Source organism: Trachinotus anak, unplaced genomic scaffold, assembly GCF_046630095.1.
Source record: "Trachinotus anak isolate AG129_WGS33_773 ecotype Australia unplaced genomic scaffold, CSIRO_AGI_Tana_v1 ptg000015l, whole genome shotgun sequence".
NCBI lineage: Eukaryota > Metazoa > Chordata > Actinopteri > Carangiformes > Carangidae > Trachinotus > Trachinotus anak.
Genome location: NW_027273866.1, coordinates 13,634,507 through 13,658,957, shown reverse-complemented (window position 1 = coordinate 13,658,957; position 24,451 = coordinate 13,634,507). Strand labels below are relative to the sequence as shown.

Genomic DNA, 24,451 nt, shown 5'->3' with positions numbered 1-24,451 from the left:
GACAACAAAATCTAATCTTAGACACATTTTGCACTTGTCACCATTTAATTTTATTTTTTTTTAATATTTTATATGTATAAAGAGAGAGAAAGAGAGAGAGAGAGAGAGAGACATATAAATAGTACCTATGATGATAATACTATGTGCTTCAGTGGGGATTTTGCTTTGAAAATTCACACCGGATGTGTGGTTGGTGGTGCTGGAGCGGACTTGGTGTAGTCACATCCTGTGTGGTCGCTGTCGTCCCGGCTGTTTGACCTGTCACTGTCAGGGAGCGAGGTTACACACAGTTGTGTAGTTAATGTCCACACCAGGAGCCCACAAGCGACTGTGAACGGCTGGTGTTTATTTTTATTTCTTTTTTTTTTTATTATTATTTTATTTTAGCTGGAAATGGCGGAAGTGAACCAGCCCGTTATTAGGTATCAACAACGAGCTGTTTTCAGACGCTGCAGCAGCGGCAGGTTTTACTGGGACTCTTGACCTTTGACTTTTCATACTTCAGTCCCCGGTGGTTCAACATGTCATACAGTCTGTTTCTAATGTGAAATGAATTATGGTGTGTTTACATTATTGCACAACAGAAGTCTGCATTTTGTGGGTAAAATTTTCAGTGGATTTTAAGTTTTTCTTCTCAAACTCTTATTTGAGGGTTTTATACTCCACAAAACTACAAGGTTCCTGTACAGGTGTCGGAGAACATTTCATCATGGACAGACAGGAAATGGTTTACTTCCCTCCACATGCCTGGTATATGATGTGTATATATTTACATTCTCTCTGCTTGTTCCTCAGTGTTGTCCCTGATGATGAAGGGAAGGAAAAGTTCAAGAACAGCAGCCATGTTGCTTTTTACAGGTATGTTGGACATTTACTACCACAGTATAACACATCATCTGCACTCACAAATAACTCTACAATCAGCCACAATTAAATGCATTTTGCAGAACATAACATTTGATTGTGTTCAGTAGAATTTCAGCTACAGATCATGTCAGTGTATTGCTGTACAGGATGGCTTTAAAATGTGTGTTGCACCCTAATGTTGATTGTTATCGTCACTTTTGAGGCGACAGATGCAGGGGCCACGCTTGCAGCACCGAGCCCTGCTGGACACCATGGTGCTCACGGAGAAAGGGGCACGCTTCGAGCTGTGGGAGCCTGACACACAGGTCTGAACACTAGTATCACTGCAAATCTAAATCAAGGACGATCACTTTATTCACACATTTGACATCAATCAGGCAGAAAGTCCGACAAATAATCTCCAGTCTTTTTCTCTCTGAATTATGAAAATGAAGTTGCAGGTTTATTCCTTTTGTGCTAAAATGATTTATTGGAGAAAAAAAAAATCTAATTATGCACAAGAATTTATTAGATTACACAGGAGGATACATCATCATCATCATCATCATCATCTTATCTTGAAACAGCAGTGAATTTAAATTAAAGTCAAATTAAAAAGGTCAGAAATGGTTAATTTCACAGAATCCTGTATATAAAAAAATCATTAAGGTTAAATAATGAAATTCCCCCTAGGTGATAACGTAAGCTTATTTCACAGGATAATTTATGTTGGGCTGAAAGAGCCTGCACTTTTATGATCAATCATATTGTCTTAATATAAAATATATGAACTACATTAAAAAAAAAAAAACCTGACTTTGCTCTGTTCACAGACCAGACTGCTTCTCTCTGTGTCACCTTGCGAAAACGACACTGTAAGGATACTGATAGATGAACTCCGGCCCATGAAAGCACGCTACCGAGTTCCAGATGTGATAACTGGGGAACCACAGTGTGAACAGTGAGAGCTGCACCACCATCATCCCTCCATTATAATATCTAGTTACATCCACTGACTGTACTGAACAAATGCACTCCTCCTTTCTTACGCCTTTCTCTGATGCACTAAAAGCTTTGTGCCTATGTTGTGTGATCCTCATGTAACATTACTAACATAAGCTGCACAGGGAAAAAGACTGAGGAATAATTTATAGCTACAGTCAGTTTAGGCTGGTTAGGAGCTTCTATCTGAGCAGTAGTTCTTCTCCATCAGTTGTTTTTTTTTGTTTAGTCAAAATGTCAGCATCTTAAAACAGCTTCTAAGTTAGAATTCTCTTTATTTCCTGGAAACATTCCTGGTCGACTGTATTTACTGAGCATGCCGATCATTACTACGTCTTGATTTGTGTGATTGCTGCAGTGCTTTAACAGTGTTTGACCTTTCCTCTCATCCTCTGGCAGGTTGAGAGTGGAGACACAGACTAAGGACTCCGTGACCCTGTCTTGGTCTTCAGGACGTCATCAGGTCCGTGTTTGGCATTTTCCTTTCCAGGTGGCGCTCCTGTGTGAAGATGAGGTGATGGTTACATTCAATTCGAAAGGCAAACTGTGGTTTGAGACGCTGCAGGATGCACAAAGGTGAGGATTGCAGGGAAGGGTCGCATACATGAAAAGAAACTAAATGACGCATAATTTAATTGCTTTTATTTATTCTTATTATTTATTCTCCTCAGGGCCACGTCTCATGGTGATGAGGTAAGAGAATGGCAACACTGTTCAAACTGCAGTATAACATTACTCTTACTTGAAGGCCTATAAATACCTCTGCTCTTTTTGTTTTGTTCCGCTGACAGCTTCAAGAGGACCCCCCGAGTTTATTATGGAAAGAGACTTTCAGGCACTTTGTGGACATCAAAGCTAATGGTTTGTGCCTGCTGTTAAATATTTTAAAGGGCAAACTTGTCAGTAATGAAGTCGTTACCAAATGTTTGGTCCCATTTTCTGAGCTTGTTCAAATCTTCTCCCGCCCCAACATAATGACCCTGAGTGGAATGACATTTGGAAATGGTATTTTATTCTGTTTACTTGTCAAACTGATCAGTTTTAAGAGATGGAAAACAGGAATGTTAAAATTGTGAATATGTAACTATAAATATAGCACTTTTCTTACACTTTATGAAAAAAAAGTAAAGTGAAATGGATTCTGTAGGCCGACAACTTGCTTTCTCTCCGTGAAGCCCCCTCAGGAGAACATATAAGATATAATGCTGTTTGAAAGCATTAGAGAAAGGAACTCATATGTAACTGTAATTTCTCAAGATGGTTCCAAGAAAGCGCCAAGTCATTAGTACAAGTACAAGAACTGACATGCTCTGTTGATGAACTTCCAATTAATAGCTTCTAAATACTTGCTAGTGTCATTTGCTGAACATTTCCTTCACCTTCAGTATGGTTGTAAAAACAGACATACACTTATATGGAGGGTAAAGTTTCCAATGATAAACAAACGGGATTTACTCCTTTATTACATGAATGAAAGTGGTTGTTGTGCATCTCCAGGTCCCAGCAGCGTTGGGGCGGACGTCTGTCTTCACGGGCTCAGTCATGTGTATGGTCTTCCAGAGCACGCTGACAGCCTGCAGCTCAGAGACACCAGGTACACACATGTATATGAGCGAAAAGCAACACGTCTCTGTTTGTAACCGTGTGATTTGTGCATCTGTCTCGTTGGTTTGCAGCCTTCAGTTATCAGAGAGTTGTTTAATAATTGATCTCATTTCGCAGTGATGGTGAACCCTATCGGCTGTATAACTTGGACGTCTTCGCCTATGACTTGCACAGTCCCCGCGGCCTGTATGGCTCTGTGCCTCTGTTGGTGGCCCACAAACCCGACAGGACTCTGGGTGTGTTTTGGCTGAATGCATCGGAGACTTTTGTGAACATACATTACAGCCCCACTGACCAGCAGGTAATTAAATCCCTGGGCTCTCTGTCTTACCACTGTCATACCGCTTTAAATGGCAGTGAGAATTTCCCACTGCTTTAGCTCACAATGACCATAATAACGTCTGATCCTCCTGCAAGTTCTCCTGGTTTCAAACAGACAAAACAAAGTTTGTTTAAATGTATCAAGAGCAGGATTGTTCAAAAGAAATGTTCATAGCCCCCCCCCAACCTCAACCAGGACGACCAAACACCCCCAGTGAAGAGGAGGCGGGTGCAGCCTCAGACTGACGTCCACTGGCTGTCAGAGAGTGGCGTCATTGACTGCGTGCTTCTGCTCGGGCCCAGTCCACAGCAGCTCTTCAGCCAATATGCTCAGCTGACAGGTGTGTCTGCAACACTGGATGTATTGTATTATATTATTTTTTTATATAAGATAAACTATAAGCAATTAAATTAAATCTTATTGTGGAGGTTTTCACCTTATGATGTCCGAGTTATTTGTAATGTCCATCTACAATTAAACCTTTGATTCATCTTTTTATGTTTAACTAAAAGTGATCAGGCATCATGTTCCTTAACAATTAATTTTTTTATTTATTCTTCTCGGACCACGTATGACTAACTAAAATAACTGCTTGCTGACAGAGAGGAAATCAGACCGATAATAAGAACAATGAATATAGCTGCTTTTGATTTCATCCTCCAGATGTTAAATCCTGTGAATGATTCATTAGTGTGAATCAAACCTCTACTTCCTAACAGTTTCTCTCCCCCTCTGCCAGGATATCAGTCCCTGCCCCCCCTGTTTGCCCTCGGTTACCACCAGTGCCGCTGGAACTACCACAACGAGGCAGATGTGAAGGCTGTAGACGCTGGATTTGATTGCCACAACATCCCTTACGATGTCATCTGGCTGGACATCGAGCACACGGACGGGAAGCGTTATTTCACCTGGGACCCTGCACTGTTTCCTGACCCGGCCGGCCTGCAGCGCCACCTGGAGAAGAGGGAAAGGAAGGTCGGTGGCAGGCTGCACAACAGCACGTGGTCTACAGAGCTTTTTTTTCTGCTTTTATCTGCTGCAAGTTGAAATGAGTGATTGTGCATTTATTTTAAATCTTTTAGCTGGTCATTATAAATGATCCCCACATCAAAGTTGATCCTGATTGGTCCCTGTACCGTGAAGCCAGGGATGGAGGACATTTTGTCAAGAACAGAGAGGGACAGCTCTATCAGGGCTCGTGCTGGCCTGGTAATGGTTTTCTAACTTTAAAGACATAAAATGGATTAAACTCTCCACTGTTAATACCACCAGCCTCCACTGACATAACGTTAAACTGAAATTCTGTCTATTATGATGATTGTATCTTGTCTTTTACATTAGACATTTTCCAGGATATAATCATCAGATTATTTTATACTTATTATAAGATGACTTTTTGGAACCCGTCCATATACATTATACACAAATAAATGGAAATGATTTTCTTTATTTTTGCTTTTTGTAACTGTCCATATAAATGTTTCACATAGGTGAGTCCTGTTACCTTGATTTCAGCAGCCCAGCCGCTCGAGCGTGGTACTCCCGCTGCTTCAGCCTGGACAAGTACAAAGTAAGTGGAGAGACAATCCACAAATCAGTAATAATGTTATATGCAGCACAGTTCATTCGTAAGGATTAATTATGCTGTTTCTTTGGTTTATGTTGCTTTCTTTAGTTGTATTTTTTTAAATGTTTTGTTGCAGATGTGAAATAAAAGCTTTTTCTTTTTTTTCACCTTCAGCAAATGCTTTGACTCCAGCTCCTGACAGGACGATAAATATTCACAGGATGATAAATATTGTGTGGTAAAATATTCACAGCGAGCAGTTCTGCTGTTGTTGAAGTGTTTCCGTCTGGTGCAGGGATCGACACCGTCGTTGTTTGTGTGGAACGACATGAACGAACCGTCTGTGTTCGACGGGCCGGAGCAGACGATGCCGAAGGACGCAGTGCATTATGGGGGCTGGGAACACAGGGAATTGCACAACCTGTATGGCTTTTACCAGGTGAGTGGGCTTATTTTGATTCTTTTTAGAAAGATCAAACCCCAAGATCTGGATTAAAGCTGCTGATGTGCAATGTTTGTATTGTTATTGTTTGCTCAAAGCACATGGCCACAGTGGAGGGTCTGGTAACTCGCTCAGGGGGCTCAGAGAGACCCTTTGTCCTGTCGCGCTCCTTCTTTGCTGGCTCACAGAGACTTGGTGAGGGATTTAAATGGAAAAATGTTAAAGATATGTTCATGTATTTATGTGTTGCTGGTTGTCACTAACTGTGTTCAATGTGCAGGAGCAATATGGACAGGTGACAACGTTGCCAGCTGGGAGTATCTGAAGATCTCGATTCCAATGCTTCTGTCTCTTAGTGTGACTGGCATAGTGTTTTGTGGAGGTGAGCGCAGGACTGTGGACACTGGATTCATTTCCTTTCAATTGTACAATCAAAAACAAGATTGTGAATGACTGTTTTGAGAGAAGAAAATACTGGACTGTATTTGGTAAACTTGTTTAGTAGACAGTAATTTTGTGAAATCTTAAAACTAGTTGATTAGTTCAGTAGTTTGTGTAATTTGAATGGTGCAGACTTATTGAAATGTGCTGCTTTTCTGCTGTCTCACACTTTAAGTTGTGCCCTCTTATATTCTCCTGTGTCCTCTGTGTTTTAGCTGATGTTGGTGGCTTTATTCAGGACCCGGATCCAGAGCTGCTGGTGCGCTGGTACCAGGCGGCCGCCCTGCAGCCGTTTTTCCGCGGCCACTCTGCAAATGTGACGAAGCGCCGGGAGCCGTGGCTGTTTGGAGAGAAGGTTACTGCTGCCATCCGCACTGTCATCCAACAGAGGTACTGTCAGATGAGATTCAACCAGGGAGAGATGTGAAGCAGGGATAACGAGAAGCTTTTTGCTTCTTGTTTGAGCCAAAATTACAGATGAGCTGTTTTTTTTTGTCCATTAACCAAAGTGTTTCCAAACTCAGAAAGAAAGTTGAAGTGAACTGAACAGCTGATCAATTTTATTAGATGGCATGAACAAATCACCAGCGAGGCTCAAAAGACTTTCCCCTCATCATCGCATTTAATGTCTATGTGCAAATTTTAAAACAAACACAAATGAACACATTTTCTGATGCATTTAACAAGACAACTTAATACTTTACAATAATCTAATAATTCACTGTGACCACAAAACACACAAACTGTGAGTGACCCGTCTCTTCTCTTCAGGTACTGTCTGCTGCCCTATTGGTACACTCTGTTCCACCAGGCCCACACCTCTGGTCTGCCTCCACTCAGGTGAGTGTTGCTGCCACCTGCTGGTCTGCAGACACACCGCAGCCGCAGCACCAGCATCAGACACTAGAGGTCAATATTTCTCATGTTCTGTTGGTGTAATTTCAGCAAAAAGTTTTAGACACTCTCACTTAACACAGACCTCTGTGGGTGGAGTTCCCAAGAGAGCAGAGCATCTTCGCTGTGGACAACCAACATATGATCGGTGACAAATGGCCCTTTAATTTTGCATCAATGCACAGTGTACACTGTAATCATTGCATCGTGGAGTTTAACTGTCTCTGACCTCATGCAGGAGGAGCGCTGCTGGCCTGTCCCATCACTGAACCAGGTCTTCAAGAAGCCACGGTGTTACTTCCTGGATCTGGTGAGGTAAATCAACCACCAGGTAACATGTTCACATATTCTAATACAGTCATGTTGCACCTCAGTGTGGATGTTATATTAAGGTTTGTGTGTGTTTTAGATCTGGTATGATGTCCACTCCGTGAAGGTGTACGAAGGAGGCAAGACTGTGAGTCTTCCTGTCACCCTGGACACAGTGAGTGTTTCCCAGGATCCACACAGCAGAGGGGGAGTAACATAATTCAGATGAATTTTAATGGCGATATTTGAGACTGAAAATAGTCAAAGATTATATTATGGAAGGAAGGTGTTTCGTCTGTGCAGGTTCCTGTGTTCCAGCGTGGTGGCTCGGTGGTCTGCAGGTCAACAGGAAGTGGCTCCTGTACAGCTGAGCTCCAGAGGCTGCCCCTCTCCATCACTGTGGCTCTAAACTCTCAGGTAACGCTGAGAGGAAGTCGGGGGCTGCCTTCTGTTGATGTACCAGGTTTCTTATTGAAATCAGCTTTAGTTCTGGCCTTGAGTTTGAATTTGAACTCATTAAAAATATATAGACACACAAGACAAACAGAGACCCCTGTACAATCTACTATTTCCCAACCCCATTATGTAATTAGGAATGGACAAAATATTAGGAACACCTTGCACTGAGTTGGGTGTTCGCTAATTAAACTTAATTGTGTTAAAGCTTTAGCGTGCACTGTAACAACAGATATTTGTCATACAGCTGCATGTTTACCAGTTGTGTATTTAATTAAAGCTGCAACTAAAGATCATTTCCATTACCCATTAATGAGCCGATTGCTTTTTTTGATTAATCCTTCTGTCAAAAGAAATATAAGACAATAATAAAACAAAAACCAAGATGATATATTCATATTACTTCTTTAATTTATTCAGATGTTCATTTAACTGTCATATATGTGAAAGGAATCATCACATTTTTACATTTGAGAAGCTGGAACCAGTGAATGTTTGATTATTAATTAATTAAAAAATAGAAGCTGATTCCTTTTCTGTCATTCGACTAAATGATTAATCAGTTAACTAAATGACTAATCATTGCACCTTCTTATTTAATACAGTATGGCGTCTCTGACATAGGGTTTATAATACTACGATGTTTAACTAATGAATATTGGTCGTACATAGGTGTAGCTGCTTCAGTGTTAATAAAAAAAGACTAATTCTGCATTGATGTGCAGTTAATTTTGTACCATGATGAATAGGTTTTGCAACTTTTTAGTCAATGAATTCTGTGTTTTTGTGTTCAGACTTGTGTCATTTGAGTCGTTTGAGTCCAGACTGCAGCCTCTTCTCTCTGCAGGGTGCCGCTGATGGTGAGTTATACCTGGATGATGGCCACTCCTTCAGCTACCACGACAGAAAGGCCTTCTGTCTGCGCAGGTTCAGCATGCTGTCGGGCCGGCTGCTCTGCCGGTGAGTCACGCTCACACCCCCTGAAGAGGGATATACTTTAGACCACACAGAAAAGGAGCTAAAAAAAAGACGTTTTAGTAGCTGACGTGAAACTTAATTTTAAAAAAATAAAAGACTTGACACATAATGGTGTGATAACTGTTGCTGATGCTGCCTCTCTCAGTCCTGCCAGTGAAGACGGAGCGTTTGACTGTGACACTGTCGTACACTCAGTCACCGTCCTGGGAGTGAAGAGCAAACCGTCCACTGTGACTGTGCATGTGTCAGGTGAGGATCTCTGGTGACATTCAGAGGATTTTGAGGATAATGATGCAACAACAACAGTCATCTAACATAAACAGGAGAATTCAAAACAGCATCAGCAGCATCCACTTAGATAAAGCTTTAAAGAAAACTCACGTTTATTGCCCATTTTGTAGCTTGTTGTACTTTCTGCATCTAAGTGTCCAAACAGACATCATCATGTTTTCTTCCATATTCACTGTTTTCTTCTATTGTTCTTATTATAAAGGGACAAACTCACAATCGAAGCGGCATTGTTATTGAAACCTAATTTCTCAGTAAAAAAAAAAACATAAAAACAACTTTTTAATTGTGAAAAAAAGACCAATGAAAAACATGAATCCTTCAAACTTTCTACATCTTTTCTTTTTATCACCAGGTGCTAAAGACACTCCTGCTGCGTTTCAGTACACAGAGACCTGCTGCTCACTGACAGTGAGCCAGCTGAACCTGAGGGTGGCGATGGACTGGGAGATACAGATACAGATAGGTGACCTGTGAATGTGTCCGGCCGCTGGGTTTGTTGTTTCAGATGGAAGAGGTGAGGAGACTGACGGACTGCTAAAATCACCAAATTATTTTTTAATTGGCAAAAAAATACTTGCCTGAATATACTTGAATTACATAGAATTAAATTAAGCAGTTAGTGCAAACGGTATGACGTGCATCACTTCACAGTTCTGTTTGAATTATTTTACTCATTTTCTTTTTAAGCATTTTTCAAGAAAAAATTTTGTCCAATGCCTCAATGTACTTCTCTTTCACTGATTACTGTACTTAAAAAAAAAATCACATTTGATAAAACGTGAATAAAAGAGAATCTATTGTGACAAACAAGAGAACAGAAGATGTTTAATTTAATGTGTGAACAGTGAGTTATTTTGTCTTGAATTATCATAAAACTACAGGGTCAAATAATAATTCTGAATATGAAATTATGTCTGATTTTAAAGTGATGTCTCCTCCAGTGGATGAATGACGGTCTGATGTGCAGTCACATGCTGTAACAGACCTTAAATAATACGGCATAACACATAAATTTAATTTAAAAAAAAATTAGATTAAAAAAATAATAATGTAATGAAAAAAAAAGCCAAAGACAGCAAATTGGCTTTTAGATGTTTTTTAAATATGTGCACTGATTTGGATTCTTTAAGACAGTGGTGGAGGCTGTTCCTGAGATGTGGAGCAACAGTAACAGGACTAAACAGTGACTGATGTTGATTCTCTGTGCAAATATTCACTATAAGAATTTTTTTTCTAACTTTCCTGCCAGACATTTGTTACCGTATGTTATATAATCTTGTGTTTTTCCACCAGAATTTCATTCATATCTGAAAGGAAAAACACAGCTGACTGAAGGTCATGATTCTAAATCAGGGCCACATGTGGTATTTATATACATCACATACTGATCATCTGAGCTGTTAAACAACAACAGCTGGATTGAAGATGTACTTTTGAGAGCAAACCCTAAAAATGGATGATACTCCTCTTCATAGCATTAGCCTGCTCTGGTTATGCTGAGACTGCTCAACGCTGAGCTCCATTGAGAATAGGTTTAAAGGGGTTGAATGCCTTCTGCTGAGGCAAGGCATCTACCGACCACTCTTTACATGCCCTCTGGCGCGGCCCGCTGGCCTTTGTGTCACCCAACAATGATGGCACCGGGGCACCACAGCCGGAGAGAGAGCATTGTTCGGTGCGGCCAATGGGAACGCAACAAATAGAAATTTATGTGATGTGTGAGTTTCTGTGCATATGTGTGTGCGTATGTGCGTGGTAATGCAAAGGTGAATGCATGTGGAGTGAATGTCTCTTTCACACCAAGCTTTTGCATCCATGCTGTGACGAAGGGAAGGGGGACGTCACACAAAGAAAGAGCCAATCACACATTAGCTGTTTGGATTTATGCCAGGGTTTTTAGGCTTGTAAGACTTTAGTACAAGTGGCAAAAGCCAGTTTAAAAAAAAAAAAAGAAGTCAGCTGAGACGAGATGCCCTATACACCGTCTGGCTTTTTCTGCGACCGGTTGATCCGGGAACGAGAGAGGAGAGACGGGGAAGGGTCTCTGAACAAGCCCCTCCGCTTCAACAGCCAGGACTTCACTGTACTGAGGCAGGAGAGTCTTCAGAGTAAGAACCTGTTTGAGGATGACTCTTTCCCGGCCACTGTGGAGTCTTTGGGCTTCAAGGAGCTCGGACACAAGTCCAACAAGGTCAAGAACATCGTCTGGAAGAGGCCCAAGGTAGGAGGAGGAGCAGGGGGGAGGTTAGACCGGGTTGGCACATGGAGAGGCACGTTGATGGCAAAGTTAAATAAAGAGGGGGATGGATCACACATGTGGGAGGTGGGACGTTATTTTTGATACACAGCAACATCAAACCTGCACGGAATCTTTTTTTCCCATCCTCATGAGGGATTATTTTATGGTCAAAAGGACTTTACCTGGAGATGCAGATGTGATCAAAATACTCCCACCTTTCCCACATGGACCGGAATTCAGTGACTCTGCTGCCACACAAACTTAAAGTGCCACTTTTTTTCCTATCTTTTGTTATACTGGCTTTAATATCATGGATGTTTTACTTCTTACCTATTTAAAGATGACTGTAATTTTGCTCCAGTTGTTACTTAAACTTCCCAAAGTCGCTGGTTTCTCTCAGAGATCTTTACAATCCGACAGCACAGAGCTTCTTAATGTGTAGACTAACTAAATTAAACAGAAAGCTCGTATGAGATCGATCCTTAACTGCTCTCTGTGTTTATTATTGTCTGCAGGAAATCTGTGAGAATCCACAGTTCATTGTTGGAGGAGCCAGTAGGACAGACATCTGCCAGGGAGATCTTGGTAAATTGTGTTTCTCTTATTAACACAGAAAAACAGTGTGACGTGCAGGTTTCATTGTGGATCAAAGGTTTTTTATTTTCAGTGCTGATTGAGTTCATGATGAATTTCAGTATTGAGTTTTGATTAAGATTGATTAAGATCTGAGGAACAAAAGAAAGGATGCTTAAAATTCCAGCATCTTCTATTTCAAGGTGTGAATCAACCATCTCTTGTTGTCTGGTCGTATGTTATTTTTTCAGTTTAAGCACAGACAGAGGCAGAAATACTGGAGGCAAGTTGGAAAAAAGGGGATGGAATAAATCACTGCATGACTGAAATGCTGTTTTTCTTCGAGAGCGTTCGAAAGACCTGTTTGGATTTGACATACATTGTGACAGAGCTATGCATGGACTGATGGGGAGCTGCACGTACTGTAGCTCTGGGGATAACAGGGGAGCAAATATCCCATGGATCCCCCGCGCACGGCCTCTCCGCTTGCAGTGGCCTCCCCATATTGTGCTTACTCTTTTGGAAGGGAATCCAACCAGCAGCACTTCTCATTGTTGTCCAGTTCAGGCTGCAAATAAAGGGGACCAAAGGGACAAAGGTCCTGGCAAACACTGTTAACCATTCCCTGTTGAAAAACTTACATTGTTCCCCGGCCGGCAGCTGATGCCCTGTCACACACACCTGGACAATCACAAAACTCCAACGTCAGCACTCAGCGACGGTCTTTTCCTCCAGCAAAACAAAATCTAGCCGTCAGAGGAGTCTTTGTTCCTGTCATGTGGGAAATGTTCTTGAATGAGGGGCATGCAACACATTTCAGTGTGAATCCAAACAGAAGAAAGTGAGAAAAGACTAAAAATAAATCAGTATATCGGCTTAAAAAGTCCAAACACTTCCCATCTTTATCCCACCTGAATATTTTCCCTGCACTTTGAACTTTAAAGTCCAAGACATTAAACTTGTGTTTAGGTGAAATAAATGAAGTGATGTTCTGTGCTCAGGTGACTGCTGGCTGCTGGCTGCCATCGCCTGTCTCACCCTGAATGAGAAGCTTCTCTACCGTGTTGTTCCCCAGGAGCAAAGCTTCTCAGAGGGCTACGCCGGCATCTTCCACTTCCAGGTCAGAAACAGAGACCCCATCATTAAATTCAGTCCTTTCTCCTGCATTTTACAATCTAAGGTCAAGTTTTCTGGAACACGTGGAAAACAACCTTCATTCTTTTAACGTCACTACTACAAAATAAAGGAATGATCCTGATAAAGGAACTTTTGATTCAAGTGTTTAACGTCATTTCTCGTCCTTTCAGTATTTGATCCTCACTGTTTTTTCTCCCTCAGTTCTGGCGCTATGGCGACTGGGTCGATGTCGTCATTGACGACCGCATCCCAACCTTCAACAACCAGCTGGTCTTCACTAAGTCCGCCGAGAGGAACGAGTTCTGGAGCGCCCTGCTGGAGAAGGCCTACGCCAAGTGAGTGTAGTGAAGAGAAGAGATTCTGAACTGAGTGTTTTCTGGTACATTCTGGTATTTTGACCTTTTCCTGCAGATTTACAATGAAGAACAGGGCTCAACCACATACACTTCTTTGTTTTATTAGATTGCTGGTTTTTGATTTAGAAGAGGTCATAGCTGCATTTTTCGTAGCTACACACAGTGTATTAGAAGTTTTCTACAATTGTTTTTACAACTGATTTTTAGGGCTGCACTTTTTTGTAATTAGTCTTTGTCCTTTTTGGCGAATAAACACCCTACCACTCAGGTTAGGGCTAGATGATAATAATAAGAAGAAAGTACCTTTATTTACACCAACAATGGATATGTCTGAGTAAAGGAGTTGAAAAAAGAAGCGTAACGTCTGTGTTCTTCTCTGTCCAGGCTGCACGGCTCCTACGAGGCCCTGAAGGGTGGAAACACCACCGAGGCCATGGAGGATTTCACTGGTGGAGTCACTGAGTTCTACGAGATGAAGGAAGCTCCCAAAGAGCTCTACAAGATCATGAAGAAAGCTCTGGAGAGGGGCTCCCTCATGGGCTGCTCCATCGATGTGAGTCAGACATTTTTATCTTGAAGTTTCCAAATCTGGAAAACGATTTTCTTGCAAATCAATGGATTCATCTTTGAGTATAAAGCAGGAAGTGTTTTCAGTGTTTTCTAGTTTTTTAGTCCCTAATGCGATGTCACATGATTTGTGTATCTTCAGTCCCTGGTTCCCGCTCGCTTTGAGACTCGCACTGTGACGGGACTCGTGAAGGGTCATGCCTACTCTGTGACGGCAGTGGAGGAGGTAAAACGACTGCCGCACAAGAAAACAATCATGAGTGTGATGTGCTGGGATTGTTGCAGAGCTGCACAACAAATGGCAGCACAGTAACAAGGCCGGTGTTGAGGCGGACGATTCATTGTGGGGTCATGGTTCCTGCATTAATGTGTCCTAAACTTTACGACAAGCAAAGACAATATGAGTTTAAATGTTAAACTCTGTGTTTTCCTCCAGTGTAAACCATCTCAGCACAAGGAGTCTAAAGTTCGTCTGGTGCGTCTGAGGAACCCATGGGGTCAGGTGGAGTGGAACGGCCCCTGGAGTGACAAGTAAGGAGTTTTAAGTGCTTTATTTTCAGCCTCACTTTTCTGTTTGATGATGGTGCAGCTGTAGACTTTTTTTTTTTTTATTCATTCCAACATTTAGCTGAGTATTTGATGAAATTAAACCATCTTGTCCTCTCTGGCAGCTCTAAGGAGTGGACCACGCTGTCTAAGACTGAGAAGGAGAAGCTACAGCACCAGAGCGCCGAGGATGGAGAGTTCTGGTATTTTTACCTTTTTCTTCCAGTTGTGAAATGTGGACTCCAGCCACACGTTTCTCCACTGAGTTATGTGGATGTTGATTTGGTCATTTAGGAGGGAATATAAAGTTTACCACCAGTTTGTGTGTATTGCTAACATTTTAACGACAGCTTTTCTCAGTTGCCGAGATTTTAGCCACATATCCATCCTCTCCGCCTCCCATCCAGGATGTCATTCGAGGATTTCAAGAAGAACTACACCAAGATCGAGATCTGTAACCTCACCCCTGACGCCCTGGAGGATGATAAGATCCACAAGTGGACGGTTTCTGTGAACGAGGGCCGCTGGGTGAGAGGCTGCTCCGCCGGAGGCTGCAGGAACTACCCAGGTATAACTGCTGTGAACATTTTTACAGAAGTTTGTACCATCACAAATATAATATATGTTTATTTATATATTTATATATTTACACACAGTGGCGCAGTGCAGGTACACAAGCCTGAAAAAGCATCTTGTCAGCTCCTTTCCTTTGAGTGAACATGACCGTGATGTGTAGTATAGGATGAACCAGAGTGTCTGTCTTTCATAGGGTGGATATATTATTTTTGACCTCCGATAAATACTCATTTTCACAATAACAACAATGATGAGTCAAAGCCAGATGTTGCAGATGTGAAGACACTCACTATGTGTCCTGCAGACACTTTCTGGACCAACCCTCAGTACCGCCTTCGTTTGCTGGAGGAGGACGATGATCCCGAGGACAACGAGGTGGGCTGCACCTTCGTGGTGGCTCTGATGCAGAAGAACAGGCGGAAAGAGCGCAAGATGGGAGCCAACCTCTTCACCATCGGATTCGCTATTTATGAGGTCTCCTGTTTGGTTCTCGCTCATGTTCACATCAGAGACAGAATTTGCACAAAATCCTCAATCTTTGTTAAAACTTGCAGAAAACACTTGTTGCAAATTCCACAATTCTTCATCACATATTCAGATTGAAATGAACCAAACTAACTTTTTTTTATTTAGCATTTGTTGCTGTTCTGAAAAGAAATGTGTGAATTAGCTCATTGTGGATATTTTTTGGACAGTTTGTTTGTTAAACAGCACTTATCATTTTAACACCAGGAGAACAATAGGTTTTGGCCTTAATTTGCATCCTATAAAAACACAAACACTGATGTTCTCTCTGTGTCTTCACAGGTGCCAAAGGAGGTAAGGACGGAGTGAACCAAACTGCCACAGTGGAGCAGCAAGTTAATTACACCCAACACTGTTTGTTTTCACATCCCTGCTCTCAGTTCTTATTATCATCACCAGCTTTTAAACAATATAATGTTTCCATGTAACATTTCCCACTCTTCCCACTGTGACCCCCCCCCACCCCCCCCACCCCCCCACCCCCTGCCCAGATGCATGGGAACAAGCAGCACATGCAGAAGGACTTCTTCCTGGTCAACTCCTCCAAGGCTCGCTGCAAGTCCTACATCAACCTGCGCGAGGTGAGCCAGCGTTTCCGCCTGAGCCCCGGAGAGTACGTCATCGTGCCCTCCACCTACGAGCCGCACCAGGAGGGGGAGTTCATCCTGCGAGTCTTCTCTGAAAAGAAGAACACCTCAGAGTGAGTGGGTGGGGGCGACCGGGGTGGCCTGCAGGGGGCAAGCTGGGCTGCGTGAGGATGGAGTGGGTACAATAGTTTCCCCCCCCCCGGTACAATAATATAGTCACAGATGTCTAGTTAGTAGATGCTTATTTCATTCCATTAAGGTTCCTATGTGTCTTAGCAGGGCTGGGTGTCGAAATGCAACATATATCAGAACCATAGTGGCTCTTGATTGTAATTTCCAGGTATTAGAGCTCGAGACTACGACTAATGATTATTTTCATTAATCTGTTTATCATTTTCTCTAAACGTTCTATCAGAAAATTTTGAAAAAAAGTGTAAAAAAGAATTTTCCAGTTTGATGAGATGTTCATTTTATTATCAAATTCTCAGTTTCTAAAAAAACAATTTGGCATTTTTATTTTAGAAAAAAAACAAACAGTTGCCAGTTAATTTTACATGGATCAGCTAATTGATTAATTGCCCTAACACTAAATATGCAAAAATACAATGTTTCAGACCTAAATTTCTTTAGGTCCAGAGGAATCAAATAAAAACTGTTTTGATCCCTGTTTGAATTAAACCTGTTTTAAAGTCAGTTTGAGCTGAAAACATTTTAGATTCTTCTAATGTGAAAGTCTTTGTGCAGAAGAAAGATGTGCCTGTAATCAAATCTCATCTTTTTTAGTAGATGTTTAGCACTGGAAGCTGCAACATTAAGATTATAGAACAATACCCAGCCCTGCTTGTTTGTATCTAATGTAGACAATACCAAGTATAACAGTGGTCTAACCCTCTATGTGCATTTGAAAGTGCAGGTTTGTGTTTTTTTTTGTCATTGAGGGTGGGGTTTTTGTCGGGGTGCTTGGTGGGTGGGACACAAACCACCAAGAACGAACAATTTTAACGGCAATTTGATTTGTAGAGCTGGAAGAAATCGGCCCCAGTTCGAAGCTGTTATGGAATCTTTTTTAGGACAAGCGACTTCAGATTTGGGCACGATCCGGTAAACTTTCAAAATATTACTCAAGCCTCAACTAACCTCCACCCCAACCCCACCATCCCACCCCCCCACTGCTGCCCTGGAGGACCAGACTGCTTACAGCGCTCTGATGGACCGAGGCCTGGCTGTGAACCAGGCTGTGGGATGGATGTGCACAGCAAACAGATCCCTGTGATGGGCGCTCACTGAGCAAACAGGCTCTTAGGAAATACAAGGGTCATTTTTTGCAAATAGAATAATAATCATTACAATTAGTTTTAACCTGCTTAAATACCAGACCGGTATGGGTTATCACAGAGAATAATTAAGTGACAGCTTGTGCTTTAAATGTCCCATTTGCCTTCACATAGGTTAAAAAACATTATTTTCAAGTGCATTCTGGGACAGTTATGACTCAGCTGCAGGTGGATATTAAACCACATCTGATATAAATTGTAAAAGCCAGGAGACAACGCCCTCTACTGTCACTGAGGAAGCAGCAGGTGGTATGAAACTAACACGTTTTATTCACAGCTTCTTCTTCATGTGGAATCTTTTTTGTCATGTTGTGCGATGTGAGTCTGGGACTGTAAGCCTTCAGAAATGGTGTCATTCATTAGTCAATACCTCATTTGTGTCCTGACATCTCAACCCTCAGCTCAGGAGTGAGATGATGTGCTGTAGTGAACATGTTGGTACAGGCTTATGGTCCAGATGAGATGTTGTTGTCAGCATCATGACTGCTGTTTGTTCGTCTTCATCCAGGGAGATAGAGAACAGGATCGAGGCTGACCATCCAGTGGTAAGTCGTTCTCTATCTTTTCAGACTATTCGTTCACATTTAATTCAAAGCAGAAAGCACACAATTCAAATCAACACTAATTCTAAATAATGTAGACTGAGGCCAATGACATCATCATCATCAATCACATCTTCTTCCTCTTGTCTCGTTTATCTCTTTCTACTTTGTGGCTCCATGACGCCTCAGCCGGCGCCGGCCTCGGCGGGGGAAGAGAGCGAGGAGGATCAGCAGTTCCGGACTATTTTTCAGGAGATAGCCGGAGAGGTGAGTACAGGAAGGACGGAATGTAAGAAGAAATGAGATTTTTCCACCACTTATCTTTAAGTCATGGTTCTTTTGGACATAAGCATCAGAAAATGAAAAGAAAAATACCCATTGAACAAATCAATGGCTAATAAATTAATAATCAGGGGCTGTTCATGTAAAAGTCTGAGATATATGAAGGTATATTAAAAATCTTCTCTCTCTGGTTTCTCTCCCAGGAAATGGAAATCACAGCCAACGAACTGAAAAATGTTCTGAACAGAGTGATCACCAAACGTGAGTCCACTTAACTCAGCTTTTAATTTCTATTTCAACCTCTTGACTGAGGAACAAAAACGTCTGGATGTTACTGATAACCTGAAGCACAGTGATTTTCATCTGTTGATGGACTCAGAATAGAAATCTGTGCAACAACATTTGAGGTGGAATGAGTGCAATAAAAAGAGACAGAAAACAAAGAGATGAAATACATCAAATTATACTTCTCTTTAAGCCAAAATATTTCTTTAATCCAACAATATTTTTTCTTAATCACTAGAGTCAAGAAAAGAAAGACAGAGGAGTTTTTCTGGTTGATTTGAACATTATTTCTATTTTTCTTTTTAGTATTTCACATTGGCTCCAGCCAGGGTCAATGCAGCCTGAGTATTACTAGTTTATTAATCTGTTACCACTTAAATCCCAGGGTTTGAACATAAAACATAACTGAGGGATCCTGGAAGATGTTTAAGATTTTTGTTTTAAAACTTTAAAGTGAGTTTTCAATGCCAGAAAGCTCACTCCCGTCGACTCCTGTGGATGTACTTTATTTATTCATTGCCCCTTTATATATCTCACATCTCTCTCTGTGTTATCTCCAGATAAGGACCTGAACACTGAGGGCTTCAGTCTGGAGAGCTGCAGGAGCATGATTGCTCTGATGGACGTATCCTTTGTATCGAGTGCATCGGGCTGGCTGTGTTGTCTGTGAGAGGCACAACCTGCCGAGACCCATGGCAGGGTCTGTGATGGACGCTCACAGGGCCGAGGCTCCGTTTTACCTGTTTGTCACCACACAAACACAGTGACATTCCTCTTAAAGGAAAAAATGAAACACAGAAGACAAACTGAACTGTTCATTTTTATTTTCCATCATCCACTGATTAGCTGATACGATATATTAGTGATGTTATTCCCAGACGCACAGAAACACAACATGAGCTCTTTCTTTGGGAAAACCAATGTTTTTTAACGTCTCAAATGTGACACTGAAATGATGTTTTGCTGAGATATAACGTCAGCTGTTTTCTGAGTGGACACTGACTTCTGTGATTAATGGTTTTGGTCTTAACTGTTGGTGTTCAGATGGACGGGACAGGTAGACTCAACCTGCAGGAGTTCAGACACCTGTGGAACAAGATCAAACAGTGGCAGGTGGGAATGAAGGTTTCCCTCTCTCATTTATTTATGATTGCAGAAACCTCTTCTTGTATTTACTCTCAGCTGAACTTTAAAATCTTTAAATTACATCAAACTCATGTGTTCTCTCTTTCAGGGAATCTTTAAACACTATAACGCCGACCAGTCCGGTAGCATCAATAGCTACGAGATGAGGAACGCTGTCAATGATGCAGGTAATAACACATACAGGGAAATCTTAAAGGGTCTGTTCATCTAAATCACTAAAAGGCATATTTTATAAACTTAACTCTGCAAGTATCTCTCCATGCACTGTTGGTACGTGTGGTTTTATTTATGCACGTCTGCAGCTGAGATTTCTTCCACCAGCCAAATAATGAAATGTAATTTGTGGTGCTCAGTAATCGCAGTCCAATAATCTTTAGAAAAGAAAAACACTCAAGATAAAGGAGACTGATTAGTTTGAATTGATCCTTTACAATGTACATGTAAATGCCATCAGTGGGTTTCCAAAAGCTGATACAGAAGCTTTTGATTAAAGTTGCTGAAAATAAGATTTTGACGCCAATATTTTTACTTTTGTTTGGCAGTTCTTCTAAAATATTAAGAACTGGGGGGGACCCACAGGCAACCCCTCAAGGACCCCTGTGGGTCCCCATACCCCACTTTGAGAACCACTGGCCTCAGTCGTGGACTTCTGTTCCCTTTTAGCCTTGAAAAGATTATTTGTTTAATGCTCTGTCCTAATACCTGTGATGTAGATGTGCTGTTTGTGGACAGTAGCAATGACTCAGTCTGTGCTGCAGATGAACTTACAGCCTGAACTCATCCTCTAAATGTCCTTGTCACTGTACAGTCATGTGTCTTGTGTCCCGCTCAGGCTTCCGTCTCAACAACCAGCTGTACGACATCATCACCATGCGCTACGCCAACGAGAACATGAACATCGACTTCGACAGCTTCATCAGCTGTCTGGTTCGGCTCGAAGCCATGTTCAGTAAGTCAGCGCCTGTGAAGAACATACGATCGGTCACAGTTCAGTACAAGCAGAGCAGGAATCTGACAAAACAACTTCTCCAGCCTTGCAGTTGTATTTAATCTAGTGCTTCATATTTTAGAAACTGATTAACTTCTGTAACATTTTCGCAAATCATCAAGTACTGGATGGTTCTTAAAATTCAGTGCAGAGCCAATGTTTCCAAAGATGCTAAATTATGGAGAAATGTGTATAAAATGATGCATAATACAGCTAGAACATTCCCATTTGGTCCAATAGCAAAGCTATGATGGTTCAAATGTATTATACTCACTCAAATCAAAAACACTAGTTGCCATTCTTACACAATCTGCCAGACTGCAGACACTAAACAGAGACTCCAGAAATTTACCATGCAGCCCTGGGAAATTTGATCCAGAGCAAATTATGTTACAACCTCAAGTTGGTTCAGGGGAGTAAAATAAAACAAGGAGAAGAACACGAGGAGTCAGTTTGTTCAGCATTTCAGTCTTTTATTGCCACATAAAGAAACTTGAGTGTAACTTAATGTAGAGCCCTGATCGAAATAACGAAGCACTCAGCCCTGAGTAAAAAGAAACTGCCCCAAAAGAAAAGTTACAGCTGTAGGCCTAACTCTCTGCCTGCAGATGAAAACAGGAGAAAAAGTAATGTAACAAAAATGGCTGCTCTCCCCTGCAGGGCCTCCTGGCAAATCGATTGGTTCACTGAAATTTAACTGCTAAAATCAATACTTTTTGTCCCGCATCATACAAGGGAGCAGGTCCTGCCCCAGCCGCTCTGGGTGTGGGAGAGCGAGGCCTTTAGGTGCAGCTCCACGGCCTTTATTTCTTTTTTTCTATGATTGCAGGGGGAACAGGGAACTTGAGTAATACATCTTTGTTATTTTTGTGTTTTGCTTCTGGCAGAGATCTTTGTGTAACAAAACAGCAGCTCATAAGGGGCACTCTAAAGAGAAAAACAATGCTGCCTGTGTTTGGTATAAATCTCTGCATGGCTCCTCTATCATTCTTGGAGAGAAAACAAGCTGCTGAAGCTCTGGTACTCTTTAGTGTAATGAGTCACAGCCTCACTGGATTAGTAAACATGGCTCTTTTTCAGCCTCCAAACAATGTTTTATAAAATTTCCTGGTGTTTAATACCAGGTTCAGAATGTTTTTCGTGTTCTTGAATGAGGTGACCCACCCTGGTGTTGAGCCGCAGTTGCAGTGTGATGTTTTTTCTCTGCAGGGGCGTTCCAGGCCTTCGATCAGGATGGAGATGGAACAATCAGACTCAGTGTCCTGGAGGTAAGCGCTGACCTGTTCTAGCTCCACAAACACAGTTTAGATATGAGATATAAGATATTCTCCCACCTCAGAGAGAATAAGTGTATAAGTCCATTTCTGCTGAAGTGAATCTAAATGAATCAACCTGCAGCAAGAGAGAGGTTATTCTAAAGCAGCTAACAGGATGTAGCTCAGTAGACAGTGTGAAGCTGAAAGCTCCAGGTGAAACCAACACAGTTAATCAAGATGGATCACACCTGCAGGACATCTAAACATTATCCCAGGGCTTTTATTCTGAAAGACCTTGTGTGAAGGAGCATCTCATGCAGAGGCAGGGACCCACACTAAGGTTTCTTTTTTAAGATGAAAGCAAAAAGTGTTGGATTTCAGACTTTTCTCTTGTCTTTCCTAGTTCGTTTTTAAATAATTTGCAGTTTTATGTGCAGAAAAAAGATTCAAATAAAACCTGAGCCTGAGAAGAGAAAATCTCTCCAACGCAACTTAACTTGAACTTTAAGTTTTTTTCCCAGATAAAACAGAGGGTTCATCCAACACAATTGATAAAGTAATCAAATGGTTATGTAGACGCACATAGGTCTATTGTCCATTAGAGAGACGCAGCTTTACAGTACATTATTTTGATGGTTTCTGTTTGATAAAATTATTAATTGATTATTGATTATTGGCCCTAAATCCAGCTTGTAGACTTTACTACTGCAAGCTGGTGTTGTGCAGGCAGTGTGGTGGATTGTAGGAATAACAGTTGACAGCAATGTGCATCAAGTGCAGATAAATAAAAGTGCGAGGAAAGTGCAAAAGTGTGTGTATTGGGACAGAGCCACAGAACACAATAAATACATAATGCAAATCCGTAAAAACAAATGCTAAAACTCCCTTCACACAAACACTAGACGTCATCTTCCTCCTGTCCTGTTGTCCCTGGTTAAAACTCAGGAGATTTACTGTTACTTCATAACATAAACTGATTGTTTTTGAGTTGAAAAACAGGATGTTTCTGCAGGAATTACTTTAATTCTGACCCTAATTTTAGTGTTTAATGTATTATATGATAATTGTAAAATTCTGCATCATCAAAAGTGTAAACTAAATAAAAACTGAGCGCTGTGTGAGGGTGTAGATGTATTGAGGCTTTTCCTTCTCTCCGTGTGCAGTGGCTCCAGTTGACCATGTACGCCTAGAGAGGCCCGTCTTCTCCCAGGTGAGCTCCACTCCACACGAGGACCAGACCTGCCAGCCTTTACCTCAACACTCAATGTGCCCGACCGCCGTTAGCTCTCCCCCACCTCACCTCCAGCCCCCCCCCCCACCCCCCCTCTCCAACAGCTCTGCTCTTTCTGACTCCAACATGTTCAGCCTGCTTCTTCCAGTTTATCTTTTCCACTTCTCTCTTCCTACAGTAGTTTGTCCTTCCGTTATCATCAAAATATCAGTCTCCTTTCAGTCATCAGCTGTTTTGATTTTTTTTTTTTTTTTTTTTTAAAACACACCCATACCTTGTACCGTACTTTTCTCAGGCATCAAACACACACAACCTCCTTTTTTTCTGTCACAATACCTCACAGAGCCTCCTCCCAGGAATCCACCTCTGTACTAGTTCACTGTTCATCTCCACTGACTAATATCTGCTCCTTCAACCATGCCCTGTGTCATCTTCTTCTTCTGTTATCAAACTGAGCAGCAGGGGCATGTTTCCTGTGTCCAGTCCAGTGAACTGGGCTCTCTAGTGGACGATGAATAAACTTGTGAATCACTCTTACACTTGTTACATTTCTGACAGCACAAGCAACAATTTCTAGAAGTTTTCAGGCCTGATCCTGTTTTTCATTCACTTATTTTTGTCAATAAAATAACACTCCTGGATTTACTGTTGGCCTAGAGTAACACGTCAGTACGTTACAACCCCCGCTAGCGTCACTTCTGGGTACAAGCCGCCTCATGTGCTCTGGCCCTGTGGATAGCGCTCCCTGGTGGACAAACTCAGGCTTCCTCTGTTCATCTCACCCCCCCCCCCCCACCTCCCCACCTCCCCACCCAGACAAATGTCCAGTCTGACAGTTGTTCAGCTCTGCATGTGGATGGACCAGATTCAAGGACAAAACTGTGGAGACGACAAGTTTTCGGTTCAAATCTAGATTTGAAAGAATATGGCTGAGGGGTTGGACTGAAGCTTTTTGTGGGTTTTTTTTTTCTTTTTAAGGCTTTGGTCTAACGAGTGTACTGCATTTTTAACCATTTTAATCAAATAAATAAATGTGTAGCTATTGGTTTGACTGCGTTACCAGTAGTTTTGATGTGACTTGTGGAGTTTTTGACCTTAAAATTCTGGTTTCATTTAAAATCAAAGAAC

The 24,451-nt window shown here is 41.7% G+C and overlaps 2 protein-coding genes and 1 long non-coding RNA gene across 11 annotated transcripts; 2 read left to right on the top strand and 1 right to left on the bottom strand.

Annotated features, from left to right (window-relative positions):
• The first annotated feature begins 214 nt into the window (after positions 1-214).
• On the top strand, positions 215-9,958 carry ganc (glucosidase, alpha; neutral C). 5 transcript variants are annotated; one of them, XM_071497529.1, is made up of 25 exons: positions 216-422; positions 796-858; positions 1,070-1,172; positions 1,680-1,807; positions 2,248-2,424; positions 2,520-2,541; positions 2,640-2,709; positions 3,346-3,442; positions 3,571-3,754; positions 3,971-4,115; positions 4,515-4,750; positions 4,858-4,984; positions 5,266-5,345; positions 5,638-5,781; positions 5,883-5,979; positions 6,065-6,166; positions 6,441-6,615; positions 6,997-7,065; positions 7,203-7,267; positions 7,358-7,434; positions 7,529-7,603; positions 7,732-7,845; positions 8,732-8,844; positions 9,008-9,111; positions 9,506-9,957. In XM_071497529.1, exons 1-25 carry the CDS (start codon positions 394-396, stop codon positions 9,625-9,627), a joined length of 2,718 nt encoding a protein of 905 aa, XP_071353630.1. In that variant the 5' UTR covers positions 216-393; the 3' UTR covers positions 9,628-9,957. The 5 variants fall into 5 exon arrangements, 2 of the variants coding, with proteins under 2 accessions (XP_071353630.1, XP_071353629.1); XM_071497528.1 differs by having other exon boundaries at positions 216-858; positions 9,506-9,958; XR_011693584.1 differs by lacking the exons at positions 9,008-9,111; positions 9,506-9,957 and having other exon boundaries at positions 215-858; positions 7,358-7,450; positions 7,529-7,845; positions 8,732-8,767.
• Positions 9,959-10,976: 1,018 nt separating this feature from the next.
• capn3a (calpain 3a, (p94)) lies at positions 10,977-24,388 on the top strand. 4 transcript variants are annotated; one of them, XM_071497531.1, is made up of 20 exons: positions 10,977-11,374; positions 11,908-11,977; positions 12,967-13,085; positions 13,304-13,437; positions 13,843-14,011; positions 14,168-14,251; positions 14,462-14,556; positions 14,697-14,774; positions 14,979-15,139; positions 15,452-15,633; positions 16,164-16,372; positions 18,102-18,138; positions 18,325-18,402; positions 18,621-18,678; positions 19,263-19,327; positions 19,747-19,815; positions 19,937-20,015; positions 20,681-20,797; positions 22,046-22,104; positions 23,256-24,388. In XM_071497531.1, exons 1-20 carry the CDS (start codon positions 11,123-11,125, stop codon positions 23,280-23,282), a joined length of 2,142 nt encoding a protein of 713 aa, XP_071353632.1. In that variant the 5' UTR covers positions 10,977-11,122; the 3' UTR covers positions 23,283-24,388. The 4 variants fall into 4 exon arrangements, 2 of the variants coding, with proteins under 2 accessions (XP_071353632.1, XP_071353631.1); XM_071497530.1 differs by having other exon boundaries at positions 19,263-19,336; XR_011693588.1 differs by having other exon boundaries at positions 20,681-22,104.
• LOC139632572 (uncharacterized) lies at positions 19,510-22,691 on the bottom strand. 2 transcript variants are annotated; one of them, XR_011693590.1, is made up of 4 exons: positions 22,229-22,324; positions 22,001-22,121; positions 20,617-20,809; positions 19,510-19,788 (listed from the first exon to the last, which is right to left on the bottom strand). It is a non-coding gene; the product is annotated as an uncharacterized lncRNA (long non-coding RNA). The 2 variants fall into 2 exon arrangements; XR_011693589.1 differs by having other exon boundaries at positions 22,001-22,691.
• Positions 24,389-24,451: the final 63 nt, after the last annotated feature.